Source organism: Dromiciops gliroides, chromosome 1, assembly GCF_019393635.1.
Source record: "Dromiciops gliroides isolate mDroGli1 chromosome 1, mDroGli1.pri, whole genome shotgun sequence".
In the NCBI taxonomy this organism is placed as follows: domain Eukaryota; kingdom Metazoa; phylum Chordata; class Mammalia; order Microbiotheria; family Microbiotheriidae; genus Dromiciops; species Dromiciops gliroides.
The window spans coordinates 326,198,341-326,216,145 of record NC_057861.1 but is presented as its reverse complement, the minus strand read 5'-3'; the positions used below and the strand labels follow the sequence as shown (position 1 = coordinate 326,216,145).

The window sequence follows — 17,805 nt, the reverse complement described above, 5'->3', positions numbered from 1 at the left end:
AAGTTTTCTCATAACAAAATTGAACCCTTCATAACCTTGTATGGATCCCTGTGGCTTGCCTGAAACTTGTTCTGAAATCAGATCATAAAAAGGTATTAGATTTAAATTGATGTCAGAACATTTAGTGCAGTGTTATATGGAAGATTAATTTCATTTTGATTATTATAATGATTAAAGCTTGCCTAAAGAAGGCACATATATGAAGTTTTTCTATTGCCTGTCAAATAAATGTAGTTCATAAAATAATTCTTTTAGATTTAGCTAATATATTTGTCTTACCTTGCAGTTATTACGGAAAGAGAATCTGGATTTGAAGTTGACACCTTATAAGGTGTTAGCTACTAGTACAAAACATGGTAAGTTTATTTCACATTATGCTCATGATAGAACTTAATATTCTAATATTTACTGAGTACATTTTCTTTCTTTCATGAAACATTTACATTATATATAGTCAATATCAAAAGGTCTAGATTTTTCTATAATCACTGGAAATATACCATTCAATGGTTTGGAAATTCTATTCAACAGAATGGAAATATTCCATTCAATAAACATTTATTAAGCACCTGTTATTATTAAATATTATGTGTAATACTATAAGAATAGATAAAAATGGGGGCAGCTAGGTGGCGCAGTGGATAGAGCACCAGCCCTGGAGTTAGGAGGACCTGAGTTCAAATTCATCCTCAGACACTTGACACTTACTAGCTGTGTGACCCTGGGCAAGTCACTTAACCCCAATTGCCTCACTTTAAAAAAAAAAAAGAATAGATAAAAATGAAAAACTTCTGCCTTCAGGGAACTTTCTTTCTACTTGGGAAATACTACATGTCTACACAAATAAGTAAATCCAAAGTAATTTCAGGAGGGAGGGAGAGCATAATAATTAGAGAATTAGGAAGGGTTTCCCATTTGAGGTAGCACAATATCTCAATTTAGAGGGAACCTAAAGATTCTGAAAGAATAATTAAGTCCGAAATATATTTGAAGATTTTGAGAAGGACCTTCTGTATAGAGACAGAGAAGTAGCTCCCCATTCCCCAACCTCCCAAAAGCCTTCCCTATCTAGACAAAAGGATCTGTCTCCACCCAAGTTTGAGTAGAATACTACAATGACCTTCCCCACCCTAGATTAAATACCTGGCACATTTGGGTGGGGTCTGATGTAGAGAGTTAATACAGTCTCATAGGAGACTTTTTTTTTTTTAAATGAGGAATTTAGAAAAAAGGGAGAACCCCAAATCTTTCCCAGACAATTTGGTATTGATAATCATTTTTCACACTTCTGACAACCTTTTCTTCCTCTCATTACCTAGAAACCTTTAGGTTTTTTTATACTAAAAAGTAGCTAGTTTTTATTTATATTAATAATGCAGATGGGATTATCTATATTTCAACAGAAGTTCATCATTATTTAGCTATATAGCAAGGATAGTTGGAGGGAACAAAAGTAAAGAAAGAAAAGCCCTGGTAACAGATAAACACAGGCAAAACAGATTCCCACACTGGCTGTTTTATACAGTATCTGTCTTATTCTATCTCACATCCAGGTATTCTCATCTAGTCATTACTTTTCTACTGTGCCATGAAAACTCATCCTAAGAATTTACCAATGACTGCAGACTAGTCATAAGTATATGTGCACATAAAAGTACTTTATTGTATTTTCTTGGCCAAATCTTCATTTCTGTTATTCCATAGATAACTGTGTTTAATGTAATTTATATGTTTATAGGTTTCATGCAGTTTATTCAGTCAGTTCCTGTTGCTGAAGTTCTTGATACTGAAGGAAGCATTCAGGTACAACCTCTATTTCATTTAGTGCTGTTTCTTTGTAAAGCATCTGATTAATATGATGAAAGATAAAGGCATCTCTTAATTTTTACAAAAAATAAGCATGTGGATTGGGCATTATTTATTTTAGGCCATTTCAGTCCGGTAGAATCTGCTCCAACTTGCTTTTACTTTTCTGGCAGATCCTTCATAAACTTAGGATCACTCTACCGACATATGACAGTGGATTTGACTTTTCATGTACATAAAATAATGTGTCACTTTATAAAGCAAGTAGTAAACATAAGGTTGTAATTTATCGTGAAAAAGGTCGAACATGCCTAAAATATGAATTGGTTTAAGAAGTTAAACTATTCCGTTGATTCATCACGATTGAATTATCATTGGAAATTTTTGGTATATTCAACCTTTTTTGAAGTTGAGATTATAAAAGGCAACTACTGACTCTCCTCAAAAAGTGACTTTTGGTACCACCTTTAAGAAACTGTAGATGGCACTACATCACTATGGTCTGACCTAGTTTGGATTTTCAGAATTCTTTATATAACTGTAGTTTTTATTCTCTACTCTACTAAAATTCATGTTTCATTCTCTTAAAAGAGGTGAGTGATTTACCCAGTGTTTCACAGCTAGTGAGGAGAACAGTTAGAACTAAAATACAAGCCTTCTCACTTTTAGTATAATATTTTTGATTAGTTATCTTGTTATATGCATGTCTTTTCTCTCCTAGCCTGAAAACTCCTTGAGCAATTTTGAAATTATCTTAGTCTATTTGTACATTAAGTGCTGTGAACATTAAAGGTACTTCAATAATTATCTTTAAGTTGATAAGATATGTTTACTAAGGTCTATAAATAATTTTGGCTCTTTAAAATAAAGGAATGTTTCTATTTCAGTAGAAATTCCTAATTTTCATGCATTTGTTGATTCATACAGTTAACTTACTGATGCTAACTCTATTTAAGGTCTTAATCTTCACACTGGAGATACAAAGTCCTTGAGAAATTTTCTATTTAAGTAAAGAGATTTCAGACATGTACACAAATAATTGTAGTACAAAGTAAAATAATTACAAAGTGTAATCACAAAAAGTTCATGCCAGGGAGGAGAGATGGTCAGAGGAATTGTGGTAGTAATGCCATTAAAGGTAGAATGAACACTTTCAACTTATTATTAATGGACTATATTTCAGCACTCATAGGAGGTAAACTAAACAAGTAATGAGAAGATGGAGCAGGTCAATAAAAGTTTCTAAGTACCCAAGCAGGTTCCCCCCCCCCCCCAAGATGTTGAAATCAGATGGAAGACTTTAAAGGCTTGTAAGGAATGATATAATTCAAGTAAATTATTATGGAGAGGATTCTGGGAAGATGGCAGAGAAGTTCAGAAAATTTTAGGCTCTCCAAATTTCTTCTACAAAAAAAAAAAGGCAGAACATTGCCTCAAAGTGATCGCAGAGCAGGAGAAGTAAACAAAACTCAGCTAAGAGACATCCTCCTAAAACAACCTGAGAGGACTCCAGGAAAGACTCTACCTCCAGGGATGGAGGTTCGGTCTGAGTGAAGTAAGAATACCTCCAGGCCCACTCCATGGAATCAAATAATTTTGTGTGTGTGTGTGTGTGTGTGTGTGTGTGTGTGTATAGATATGTAAGCATATGTATATGTATTCGTACTTTATAATTATAGCTTTCTCTAATGTGGGGTAGGGAGAGGGAGGAATAAAAATAAAGAATGCAAAGCGAAGAACAAAAGAAGAACTAGGAGGAAGCACAGAAAAACTGTATCTTTGAAAACTAATGTGTAGGTTTTCTTGCCTTGGAAATTTATTGTTTCATGTTGAATCCTCTCTTATGTTTTGTATACTTGGAAAGGTTTTTTTCTTTTTCCTTTTGTATTTGTTTTAAAAAAGATTATTATGAGGGAGTTTACATCGTAGTTCCAGAAACCTCAAATTTCATAGTTATGATTGCTGACATTAGATACCCTATATTCCAATATTCTTTTTTTTTTTAGTGAGGCAATTGGGGTTAAGTGACTTGCCCAGGGTCACACAGCTAGTAAGTGTTAAGTGTCTGAGACCGGATTTGAACTCAGGTACTCCTGACTCCAGGGCCGGTGCTCTATCCACTGCACCACCTAGCTGCCCCTGTTCCAATATTCTAATTTTATAGGTAAGGAAACTCAAGGTCAAGTGGATAACTTGCCTAAACTAGAAGTCAGGTTTGCTGGATCCTCGTCCATTGTTCTTTTCACATTGTAAATTGAAAAGGAGGCAGATTAAAGCAAGGAATCTTAGTTGATGCGACTGGAGGCAGCATGTCATAGTGATTAAGAGAGCTAGGTTTGGAATCAAGAAGACTTGAGTTCAAGTGTATGGGATTGCGATGTGCATTAGTGAAGAGAGTTCCCAAGTTCAAAATATCAGCTGTTTCTTTCACATGATGGGAACTGCAGAGCCTAAATTGATGAATTGTGCTAAGAAATTTGTCATGAAAAATGAAAAAGTATAGAATGTGGCATTTAGAACAGATTGGCAAGGTGGAAGATCTTATATGTGGATGATGATGAACATTAAAGATGGTGTAAGAATTCTGCATTGTGGGAAGCATGAACAGATTAGAAATCTGTTTTGTGATTTTTTTGGGGGAATTCTCAATCTTCTTGCTGAGGCGTTTTGTAACTGCTAAAATTTAGCAATTATTTTGGTTATTTTTATGTTTAACTTTCATTTTTTAAAAATATTTTAGCTCAATTTTTTTAACAAAAATAGTTTAGTGTATTTCTATTTAAAAGGTAATTTGAAAATTGAATATTCATATTATAGAGAATAACAAAACATATAAAATAAGAGAAGTGTAGCACTAAAACATAATTTACTTTACTCTGCCATACTCATAGTATGGTTGTATTAGCATATGTTCTTGTATTCAGTCTTGACAGTAGGAAGACCAACTCCTGAGGGATGTCCATTCTGTTGTCTCGGTATGATAGTAGATTACCCAAAGCTATAAACCAAATATTCTTTGCTCATTTAAAAAATTTTTTCAATTCTGATGTTGCATCTTTCATTTGTTTCAGGACTGCATTCAATAAATAATTATGTAAATAATGTTCTTTCAGAACTTTTTTAGAAGATATGCACCAAGTGAGAATGGACCTAATGGAATAAGTGCTGAAGTGATGGATACTTACGTTAAAAGCTGTGGTAAGTCGGGGCAGCTAGGTGGTGTAGTGGATAGAGCACTGGCCCTGGATTCAGGAGGACCTGAGTTAAAAGGTGGCCAAAATAATTACAACACAACACTAACATAATGTGATATTGGCTGGTATGCAACTTTTTTCCCTCTTTGGTTTTACTCCTTAATTTTGTTTTGTTTTGTTTTGTTTTAAAGAAAATGGTCAAGGATCTATCTGCAGACTTATTTATTATATAGAAGCATAATTCATATGATTATCCAATAGATTAAACCTTCCAGGGAAGAGAACTCAGATCTGATATTCCATTTTGCAGTCTATCACTTGAACCCACTTATAATGGCAACAAATTTAATAAACACATTTATACCCAAAAGAAAGAAAACAAGCCTTCCTGGTTGGGAATTTTTAACTAAAAGGGACTCATAAACCTCTTAGGTAAATGAGATTATTTTCATATTCAGCAAATATCACTTGGGACTGAATGTTTTTGTTACTTCTTTAAGATTTGGCTTGGGGGGCAGCTAGGTGGCGCAGTGAATAAAGCACTGGCCCTGGATTCAGGAAGACCTGAGTTCAAATCTAGATTCAGACACTTGACACTGGCTGTGTGAGCCTGGGCAAGTCACTTAACCCTCATTGCCCCACAAAAAAAAAAAAAAGATTCAGTTTGAATTCTTGAGGCCTCCTAGTAACAAAGACATGTTTTCCAAATGGGCTCCAAAAATACTTTAGAATAAGTGTTTAGTAAATAGGTTGCTTTCTATGAATCTGCATCTCTTCATCTCAGAATTCTAGATGTGTTATTGCAGGCTGCATTCTTGTATGGCAAACAGAATTCATGAGTTTTGAAAAGTTAATAATTCTAGGCTTCGCTAAGAAAAAACCCAGAATTGTAAATCCTAAATGCAAATTATCTTTTATGGTAGAAGAATATCGGGGGCAGCTAGGTGGCGCAGTGGATAGAGCACTGGCCCTGGATTCAGGAGTACCTGAGTTCAAATCTGGCCTCAGACACTTGACACATACTAGCTGTGTGACCCTGGGCAAGTCACTTAACCTCCATTGCCCCGCCAAAAAAAAAAAAAAAAAGAAGAATATCATTTGGATAGATTGTATTTCCTTGTTTCAGATGCATAGGATTTAGAAACTTTACTCTTATGGTCAGAAAGATCTGGGTTCAAGTTCTATTTTTTGATACTTATTTTGTGTATGTCTCTTAAAATCTCAGTGGTGCAGTTAACTCAAATACTCTTATATACAAAACAATTATTGATCTGCATTGGATGAAAGAGTATCCTCACTGAGCGTTACCTACACCATTGAAATCATAGGTCCGAAAAATAAAAGTTTCAAAATACCGTGGCACATATCCTAGTATATGCTGTCATGAAAGCAATTATCTTATCCTAACTTTGAAAATAGTTACTAATATTCTTATAATTTAAACATATTTAATAACTAAATGTGACTTTTCTTTCTTAACATATCATTCCTTCTAAATATTGGCTGAAAATTAAAATTACATCTTCCTCAATAAAGTAATTTGAATGGAATGCCATTCATACACTCTGGACATTTACTATTATGTTTTAACATAATGACCCCTTCTCCCCAGATGTATAGGAAATATAATTGTATTCCTTTTAGTGTAAAAATGTAATACTTCAAACTATTAAACCTGGTGGACAGTTGCATTCAGATTAGGACTTAGTCCTCTCTTTTCTGTGAAATTATATATTTTCTTATCACTGGATAACATTTACGGTGATAGGAATTTTATTTTTCTTATTATTTAGCTCTTTGTACTCTTTTCAGTATATCTTCCAGTAGGATGAACTAATCTAGTGTATACCAGACTGAGTTGGTGGCATTGAAGTAGTGATGCAAAATTCAGTCTAGTAAGTGGTTTATTCAAAAAGAAAAGTTCACATAATCATAGAAGTAATCTGACTCCTTTGTATATAAATGAGAAGAATAAGTTTTTCTAATTTATAGTGGGCAAGGGCAATTAAAAACCTATGTACCTACCTGCTTAAGGGAATAATGACAGTGGTCTAGAGTGGGGGATTGTTGTTGTTGTTTTGTTTGCTTTTTTCATTTATAAAAGAATTGAACTTTTAGTTTGGTGTCCTTAAAAGTGTGATACAAAAAAAGGAAACAAGCAATCTTAAAAACATTTCCTGATTACTTAAGAACACCTAATTTTCAAACTTGTTCTATATTGAAACCTTTCCTCCACCTTAGTCATTTTAAATTAATCCCTAACAATTGAATTTATAATCATAGAATCTTGGAATTAGAAGCAACATAAGAGTAAAACTTCTTTTTTAGGGGTTCTTAATGTTTTTTGTGTCACAGACCCCTTTGGCAAACTGGTGAAACTTAAGAACCCATTGTCAGAATAATACTTTTAAGCAAATAAAATACCTACAGTTACACAGGAAATTCACAATATTGAAATAAAAATGTAAATTTTTTCCTGTTCAAATTCATAGCTTCTCCCTCCTCCCCCCCAAAATATTTCCCCTTTGTAAAGTCCCTTTGGGGGTCTGTGGACCCCCATATTAGAAATATTTGCTTATCTGAACACCAGATTTCCTCTATGGAATATACTATTAATGGTTAATCCAGGCTACACCTGAAAATTGCCAGTGTCAAGGAACCTCTGGAAGGACCTTTTCCATTTTTGTTCAGCTCTGAATTTTTTCTTCTCATGTAGAACAGAAATCTCCTTCCCTGTAGCTCATACTTATTGGTCCTAATTCATTCCTCTTGGGCCAAGCAGAACAATTCCAGAACAATTTTAATTCCTTCAGATGAAAATATACTCTTTTCTTTAGACCAAACATCCTCATTACCTGTCATCATCAATGAATTGTTCTCATCATTATGATATTCCTCCTATAGCCTTGTTTTAGGCATTCAGTATTAAACACAGTACACATGTGGTCTAAACAGGACTGTGTAATGGGACTGACTCCTACCTTCTGTATACTATATTTCTCTTATGAGAAACTAGTTTTACAGTAGCTTTTTTGGCTGCATTATTATTTATTGTTACAGAAGCACCCAGGTCTTTTGAACATAAACTGTTTATTTCTCCCATTCTTATTTTTTTGCATCCTAGTCTTAGATATCACTCTGATCTCTATTAACTTCAGTCTTGTTAACATAAATCTCAAAAGTTAAATTAGCCTTTTGAAGACTTCATGAAGCTCAGTTCTGTCTATTATTTCTAGCCTTGTATCATTTCCATACTGGATAAGCATGACATCTAGGCCTTCATCCTCATCACTAATAAATATATGTATAGCAGAAAAGAGCCAAGGAAAGAGTCTTGCCACATTATGCTTGATATCTTCCTCTAACTTGACATCAACTCATTAATCACCATTCTTTGTATCCAGTCATTCAATAAATGCTAAATCTAACTAACGGCTATCTTCCAGCCTTAATCAAACTACTTGGAATACTAATTAAAAACAACAACACTATAGGCATTATTTTATTGACAAATCATTTACAAAAACAATAATCCCTCTGAACAAAAAGTATATTGGTGGTAGGCGAATAGAATTTCTAGGACTAATTTAAATGCTTTGTATTCCTTGCTTCCTCTCTTGTCTCCCTTTTAAATCATTCAACTCTTGCTTTGGGTCTGTGCCTATATCTACTCTGTTCTTGGAATGTTCTAGACATTCCCTCTTGTGCTACAAAGGTTTTACTGGTAAATCAAGACATTGTTCTTTCCCACTTAAAATTTCAAAACTCTTTATTACCCTATTAGATATACTTCTTTTTTACCTTACACATAACAAATATGTAAATTATTCAGTGTATGAGTTGTGATCAAATTAATGTGATTGACTTTTTTTTTTAACAAACATACCCAGATTTACATAATTTAAGGGGTGTTTTTTCAGTCAAACTAGTTAGTTTGGGAGGGCAGTAATCATTGCTCAAAATGTTTTTTGAAAGTCTATACTTGAAATTGGTTTTAAAACCTGGCATACCTACTCTTGTATAACCTCAATGGTAACAGATCCTTAGAGTCTGATTTGACCTTTCTAAAAAGCTAAAAGTCTGATCTAAGGATCTTGAATAAAAGGTAGTTGAACAAACTACAAGTTACAAAATGTAACTGCTAAGAAGTGGGACCAATTTTCTTGTGTAATTCATAAACTGTCTATGGAAACAACCACAGAAGAGTTTCAGAAATGTTTTAAGCTTTGCAAGTATTGTTGGAAACCTTTCTTCTTTTGTAGTGATTGTTTTGAAGGCCAAGACCCAATTGGTATGTATGCTTTAAAACGAAAAAAAAATCCCCATTCTTACTGCCTTATTGGTATACATGTATATTAAGCTTTATGTCTTTCTCTCTATAGAGATGTGGAAGTCTCTATAGAGATAGAACACCTTTCTACATAGAGATATCTATATATTTGTCCTTGTTTAGTTGTATTTCAGTTGTGTTTAACTCTTTGTGATCTCTTTTAGGATTTTCTTGGTAACAGTAACTAGAGTAGTTTGACATTTTTTTCTCTATCTCATTTTATAGATAAGGAAAACAAATCAGACAAGGTTAAGTGACTTGCCCAGCATCATACAGCTAGTGTCAGAGTCCAAATTTGAACTCAGGAAGATGAGTCTTCCTGACTCCAAGCCTAGCACTTTATCCACTGTACGTAACACTTAGCTATAGAGACAGAGATAGAGATAAATATCTGTCTGTCTGTGTTTATGTACATGTATATATATGTATAGAATATGCCAGTAGGCAATATTTATAGATTTACCAGATGACAAAATGTTTTGGGTTTTTTTGTTTTCAAATAATGACACCTCTCTCTGTGGGAAAATCCTCTCACATACAACAAGGTATTTAACGCCATTAGTAGTAGTGTAGTAGAAAAAACAGTATTCCAAGACATAGGATCTTTGTGACTTTGGGGTAATATCCTTTCCTTTTCTTGGTCCAGTTTCCTTTTCCTTTCCAACTAGAGTAGGTAACAGTCATTACCCTGCCTACCCCAGGAATAATTGTAAGGTGTGTGAAATCATGCTTCTAAATGTTCTTTAGGAACTGCAAAATTCCATATAAAAGGGAGATAACGTTATTTTTGTATCCACTTTCAGATAAGAAAAAGGACTATACAAACCACTGTTTGCATGCAAACTAGTTTGAACTGATTCCTTTTCTAAGTTTGCAAAGCTGATATCTAACAAATATTATCATTTAATGAGTTTCATGTGAGGGAAAGGGCATATTATTCTACTTTATCATTACTTGAATTTTTCAGTAGACCTTTTCATAAAGCATACTGACACATCAGTTCATTTTCAGTGTTTCTTGTGTTTGGACAGAGCTGATCTGGCCATTTGCAGGAATATTGTTAGGGGAGTCTGATAATGGCTTGTAATTATTGTTATTTTAGTAGTGGGGTAACTGATATAGATCATAAAACAGCCACAAAAGGTAATGAGTTACGTCTTTAATTCTCTGTCTGTCTCAAATTCTACTTTTTGAGATTCTTTTTTAGCAGTAGAAGAAACGCAAAAGCACAAAAGAAAGTCAGAAAAAACAAAGAAAAAAGCTATATCCAAAGATTTTTTGCACCCTAACCCTCATCATATCACTTTTCTTAATGGGCTAGAAGGAGTTCATAGCATTGGTGCTTAAAAGCCATTACCACTAAAATAAGTGCATCTATTTTCCCACCTGCTGTCAGTTCAGAACATTCACAATTTAAAGAAAAAGCTCTTCATCCATCTCTATAATCTTGGCAGATTCCCTCTCAGTTCCCTCTCATCTTATCAGGATGGTAACTTTATCTTTTGTGTTTCTACAGATACTTTTTGCTTTTCAGGATGAACTTTAAATTGGTATCCAAATTGAAATATAACACCAGCATACTTTATAATTAAATTTCCCAATATGCGATTTAACCTTTGATCAATTCTATAGTTTTGTAAAATTATGTCTTTCTTGCAAATCTAGGAAATTCTGTTTGTTTCCAAATGGTACACTTGTTAGTGGTATTAAAAAACTACAGTAGTAATAATAAAAATTACTGGCATTCATGTAGTATTTTTAGTTTTCAAATACTTTACATACATTATATAATTTTGTCCCCAGAATAACCTGGCAAGGTATGTATTATACATATTATAATCATTGTATTTACAACTGGGTAAACTAAGATTAAAAAATAAACGACTTGCCTATGGTTACACAGTAAGTGTTGGAGGCAGGATAGTGGCAAATATATTGTTATTATAATAGTACAAATTGCATTTACAAATTCTGACTTTGTTTTTAGTAATTTTCCTTTTTGAATTGTCATTGCAGCTGGCTATTGTGTGATTACATATATCCTTGGAGTTGGAGACAGGCATTTGGATAACCTTTTACTAACAAAAACAGGTAATGAATCATAGCTGTTGATAGATTTGTGATTTAATTTAGGAAAAAAACAAATTTGTATAAGGTGTATAGAGGAAGTATTCCTTTACAGAATCACTAATTTTGTTTAATGGGGTCACAGCTTATTTAAAGCAAAACCCTAATAACTAAAGCTTTAATGGCTTTCTAGTTCAGCCTCCCATCTAATAGAAAAATCTCAAATCTATTAAATTTTGTTATCCTTCAAGTTCGCTACATCATAAAGCAACTTACTCTAATGTTATGAATGGCACCGGTTGTTAACGAATTTGTTCCTATATAACATTGAGTTTAACCCATTTTTCCTGGGTTTTTTCTTTCTAGTATAAAAGAACAAAACTTCTTCCTTTTTAAACATATGTATGCCTCATTGGAGTCTCTTTTACTAGTGGCTAAACTAATCCCCTTAACTATTCTTCATTTCCAAAGTGTATAGGATTATAGATTTGTAAATTATGGGAAGAAAAGAACCATCCCCTCCCATTTGTCTTGCTCTGAACACAGTTTTTTCATCGTCCCTCTTAAATTATGATACCTAGACACCTTGACACAATAGTGTCTAACCAGCATAAGTATGGAAAGAGTGTTTATTTCCATGAACTATCCTTCTAAATCAGTATCTGACACTGAAAATCATGTTATCAATAAAAATTACTTTTATTCTACTTATGAGCTTGTGCGCCATACTCATGTTAGTACTATCTTAAAACAAAAAAAGACCAAAGAACTAAAGGTACCAAGAGAGTACAATGTTATCGTTATAGTGTTGTGGACTCTGGCCTTGCTAATATGGCAAAGGCTAATTTAAAAAATTTGCAAGAGGATGTAGAACTTAGAACCAAAGTGGTAGAATGATAGGAAGCGATGTATTGAGTTCCTATATACAGTCTCCTCCACACACATCTAAAAAATCCTGATGGAGAAATTCAGAATAAAAATAACAGTCATTTGTCTAACCCAGCTGAGCACAGTGAAGGAAACAGGGAGGTCTGGGGACACAAGGATCTGGTTTGTGGCAGGAGCACGCTGTGTACAAAGCCTTTCAGTGCATAGGAGAGGCTGTGCATCAAGATAAGAGGAGGTCCCACATCCATAACAGGGTTTCATCCTAAGCCCCCAATAAAGGGACAAGTGTGAACTGGCATCTCTGTCACCAGCTACCCAGTTCCAGGTCAGAGACCCAAAGCAAACTGAAAGTGGATGGGTATTTACATTCCCAAGTAAGGAGGCCCCAGAAATTGTAGAAAGTTCAAAAGCTAGTAGTAGAAGTGTGGCTTAGATCCCAGCTTAGAACAGGGTCTCACTTCTAGCATCTAGCCCAGCCTACAGAAGAGTAACCAGGGCAGGAATCCCAGATGAAAGGGAAGGCTACAAATTCTGCCCCTTTGAACAGACAGAACTCCTCAGCTGACTGAAAGGGGAAGAGTCTAGCAGCAGTCTACTCTTTTGCAGACCCAAACCCCAGTTACAAACTTGGAGAGCTCAGACTGGGGGATAGCAATTAGTCATTGTCGTTAGTGAGACCACTTTGTGGTTCTGAAAGCTTGCAGGTCCCTAGTCTGTCTCTGAGATCCTGAAACAACACAACACTCAATACCCCAAGAAAGGATCAACAGGACCAGCCCAGACCTTCCTTCCAGAAATATGACAGAGCCTGGCCTAATATATATAAAGTCCAGAGTCAGCAAATAGGCTGAAAGAATAGGCAAACAAAAAATAAACCTCACCATAATGAGCTGTTATGGAGACAGGGATGCTCAAGACACAAACATAAAAGAAGAGAATGACTTCAAATCATCTACAAGCAAAAGCCTCAGAGTAAAACATGGGCTTGGGCAGAACATCAGAACCTCAACTAGAATTCCTGGAAGAGGTGAAGCAAGAGTTTAAAATAAGAGTTAAACATTTGTAATTATTATTTTCATGAATGGAATGATAGTACTTGACGGGAAAATGGAAAAAAAGAAATGAAAACTTTGTAAGAAAGAATTGGAAAGGGAATTAATAGCTTGGCATATGAGGTACAAAACTTTGCCTAAGTAACAAACTTCCTGAAAATGGGAATAGACCAAATAGAAGTGATGACTTCATAAAGCCATAGAAATATTATATAACAAAGTCAAAAGGCTGAACATAGAGAAGAAAATGGAACTCATAGTGAATAGAACTGACTTAGGGCCAAATTTAATACGGGGGAATTAATTGGGCAGCTCGCCATAATATTGGGGTAAGAAAGGAGATTAACAGCCTCTTTCAGAAAAAAACAAAGCAGGGTTTATTGATAGGAACAAATTTAAAACACAAGTAAGGTTAATAAAAATAGGGACAAAGAAAAAGGGAATAGGAGAAGGAAAATTATATGACCTGCAATCACACCACTGCCTGGGCTCAGCAGTTCCCAAAGAACAAACAGCTGCGTCCCGTCTTTCTCCCTCTCTCATGCCAGAATGAATCTCTCTTCCCTTCTCCTTCCCAGAACCTTCCCCCCCCCCAAAACCGTCCGCACACAGCCCTGATTGATAGAATTAATAGGTGGCTGTAGAGCTGTCAGCCTCCCCAACTTCTGCATGTGAAGTTCACCTGACTGCCCTCACCAGGCTTCTAATTGTGGTAATTTGGTCAGGCCCATGTAGGCGTTGGCAAGTGGTGATTTTTTTTGTAAGGCAATTGGGGTTGTGACTTGCCCAGGGTTACATAACTAGTAAGTGTGTAAAGTGTCTGAGGCCGAATTTGAACTCAGGTCCTCCTGAATCCAGGGCCGGTGCTCTATCCATTGCACCACCTAGCTGCCCCCACAATGAATTCTTTACAAGATCTTGGAGAAAAATAGTTAAGAATCATTGAACTACCTGAATGCCATGAACAAAAGGATAAAAACTTAGATGTCATATTTCAAAAAATCTTAGATGCACAGATCTCTTAGAACCAGAGGGCACAGTTGATATAGAAAGAACCTACTAGACCTCCTAAAAGAAACCTGAAAATGAGAATTCCCAGGAACATCATACCCAGAATCCAGAGTTTCCAGGTCAAAGTAAAAATACAGCAAACAGCAAGAGAAAAGGAATTCAAATCACAAAGAGCTACAGTAAAGATCCTCACAATTTATCAGTCACAACTAAAAAGAAGAGAACTTGGGTTATCATTCCAGAAACACAGGCTATGAGTTTATAGACAAGAATAACAACCAACAAAACAGCATAATTCTAAAGGGAAAAATGCATTTTTCATGAAATAAAGGACTTCGGAGCATTCTTGATTTAAAAAAAAAAAAAGCCTGTGCTGTGGAAAAACTTTGAAGTTCAAATGTAGGAGAAAAGAGAAACAAAAAGGTAGACATGTATGAACAATAATTAAAGAACTAAAGAATTAGCTGGTTGCATTCAGATATGGGGAGAAGATTGTTTCCTCTGAATTCTATTTTCAGGGTTCATAGAGGAAGACCATTTAGTCAGGGGCTGGGAGTGGTTCTGTTATGTTTTAATGATCTTAAGAAAAGAGTGGAGAGAGAGAAGAGGAATACACTGAAAGAGAAGAAAAAGTTGTTAAGGGAAATTATCCTTACATAATGAAGGTGCACAAGTAGTCATCTGTACAAACAAGTAGGAGAGGGGATGGAGGGGCAGAGCTGACCCTTGGACCCCACTGTCATCTCCACAGATCAGAAGAAAGAAATATACACACGGTTGGTCATAAAAATCCATTTTATTCAATAGGAAAATAAGAGGGAAAGGGCAAAAGGGGGAGGGAAAATTAGAAGGAAAGCAAATTAAGGAAGGGATTAGTCTTGAGCAAAACAAACTTTAAAGATGCACAAAAGTGTTTATAGCTCTTTTTGATGTGGCAAAGAATGGGAACCTGAGGGGGTACCCATAAATTGAGCCGTAGATGAACAAGTTATTGTGTATGAATTTGATAGAATACTATTGTGCTGAACTCTTACCAGCATAATGACCAACCAGGTTTTCAGAGGACTAATGATGAAACATGCCACCCACCTCCCAACAGAGAAATGTAGGACCAGATTACAGAATTGAGATGTATTTTTTTGGACGTGAACAATGTGGAAGTTTCTTTTTCTTATATTCTCATTTATGGGGAGGGTATTGGTGTGGGATGGTAGATCTTGGCTAATTAATATAATTTCTAAAAAAGAAAAAAACATTAAAAAAACTTGGCATACACAAAATTAACACTGGCAAGAATTATGCTGGTGAAAAACTTCTCTTGAAAGTGAGTAGCAGCTCAGCACTATAAATGTAGTCAGTCAACTGAGAGATTAAGCATGCCAAAGTGATTTCCTATAAATTGAATATGCAACCTGCAGTCAGCCATAGTAAATATATATTCAGAAACATTAACTAGTACCCATATGTGCTAGGCATTGTAGTAAGCGCTAGGAATACAAAAAGAGGCAAAAGACAGTATCTGCCGGGAGGGAGCTCACAATCCAGTGGGGAAAACTACATGCAAACAAGTATTTGCAAATCAAGCAAAGGATAAATAGGAAACAATTAAAAGAGGGAAAGCATTGGGATTAAGTGGGGTTAGGGAAGGTTTCTTATAGAAGGTGAGATTTAAAGGAAGCCAGGGAGGTCAGTAGTCAGGGAGAGGATGAAAGTTGAGCATCCCAAGCCTGAAAGAGAAAATACCCAGAGTCAAGAGATGGAGTTTCTTGTTCATGGAACTGTTAGGAGCCAAAATCACTGGATCAGTACATTTTGGGGCGTAAGATATAAGATTAGAAAGGTAGGAGGGACTTAGGTTATGAAGGATTTTGAATGCCAACCAGAGGAGACAATAGGAAACCACTCATTGAGTGGGGAGTAGGGTGTGTGTGACATGATTGGACATTTATTTTAGGAAGCTATGAGGCAGGTACACCCACCTGCAGGCTATTGCAGTGATCAAGATTTGAGGTGTTGAGCAGTTGCACCAAAGGGGTGGCAGTGTGAAAGGAGAGAAGGGGGCATATTCAGAAGATGGTGTAAAGGTGAAATCTACAGACCTTGGCAACAGCTTGAATATGGGGATAGTGAAGAATCCAGGATGACTCATAGACTGTAACCCTGAGCAGCTGGGGGGATGATGTCAGGGATGTTTTGTAAAAGGTGAAAGTTTTATGCAATGTGAAGAGAAACCAGAGTGTCAGGGATATTTTGGAGAGAAAGATAATGAGTTCTGTTTTGAACATATTAAGTTTTAAGATGTCTACTGGACATTGATTTTGAGATGTTGGAGATGAAAGATTGGAGGTCAGCAGAGAGATTGAGACCGGAAAAGGTAGATTTAAGAATTGCCAGCATAGCGATGGAAATTAAATCCTTGGGAGCTGATGAGATCATCAAGTGAAGTAGTATAGAGGAAAAAGAGAAGAGGAAGATCCAGCAAAGAAGAGAGAGAACAAGCAGTAACTACCTCTTTATAGAAAGAAACATACTATAATACTTTATGAAATATGTTTGTTGTTTTAAGAACAAAGAAGAGCCATTAGACTGCTCAAGTGCTATATTGATACCTTTGAAATCTAGGAAGACTTAGGGTGAGGCCTTCGGTACTGGGGGTAGGGATAGATCCTCCTGGAACTTTCATTAAGAAGGAAGGTGGGGGGCAGCTAGGTGGCGCAGTGGATAGAGCACCGGCCCTGGAGTCAGGAGTACCTGAGTTCAAATCCGGCCTCAGACACTTAATACTTACTAGCTGTGTGACCCTGGGCAAGTCACTTAACCCCAATTGCCTCACTAAAAAAAAAAAAAAAAAAAAAAAAAAGAAGGAAGGTGGGGGACAGCTAGGTGGCACAGTGGATAAAGCACCGTCCCTGGATTCAGGAAGACCTGAGGTCAAGTCAGGCCTCAGACACTTGACACTTAACTAGCTGTGTGACCCTGGGCAAGTCACTTAACCCTCAATGCCCTGCCCTCCCCCCCCAAAAAAAAAAAAGGAAAAGAAGAAGAAGGAAGGTGGAGATAACTTACAATCTATATTGACAAAAGATATACCCTTGATAATGAGATCACAGAAATCTATGTATGTGCCTTAAAAAAGCTTTTTTTGTTGCTGTTTTTAGAATTCATCCCCCGCTTATTCTTGATATTCTTGATTGAATATCATTGGTATCATTATGTTTTCATATTTCATTTTTGAACGTTTGCCCTTCTTCCTGGACTGATTTCCTCTAAGATGTTTAGGTTATTCTACAGGTCATTGCTCTCAAAATCTAGAGTGATTGTTAGATTATGCATAACTTATTTTTCCTCTATCAAAATTCTAAAATGGAATAGCTACTTAGCCCAAGGCTTCTGGTATTTCTTCATCAGCAACCTCTTTTTCCTCTTTGTCAGAATTAGTTCAGAATAGTATGGCAGG

The 17,805-nt window shown here is 35.6% G+C and overlaps 1 protein-coding gene across 1 annotated transcript in view; it reads left to right on the top strand.

Annotated features, from left to right (window-relative positions):
* The window catches only part of PIK3C3 (phosphatidylinositol 3-kinase catalytic subunit type 3), a 182,497-nt gene that overhangs the window by 89,273 nt on the left and 75,419 nt on the right, over nt 1-17,805 (top strand). Inside the window, exons 18-21 of the mRNA XM_043978483.1 lie at nt 287-356; nt 1,739-1,803; nt 4,920-5,004; nt 11,347-11,421. Of these exons, the coding sequence (XP_043834418.1) occupies nt 287-356; nt 1,739-1,803; nt 4,920-5,004; nt 11,347-11,421 (295 nt within the window). The remainder of the gene's footprint in view (nt 1-286; nt 357-1,738; nt 1,804-4,919; nt 5,005-11,346; nt 11,422-17,805) is intronic.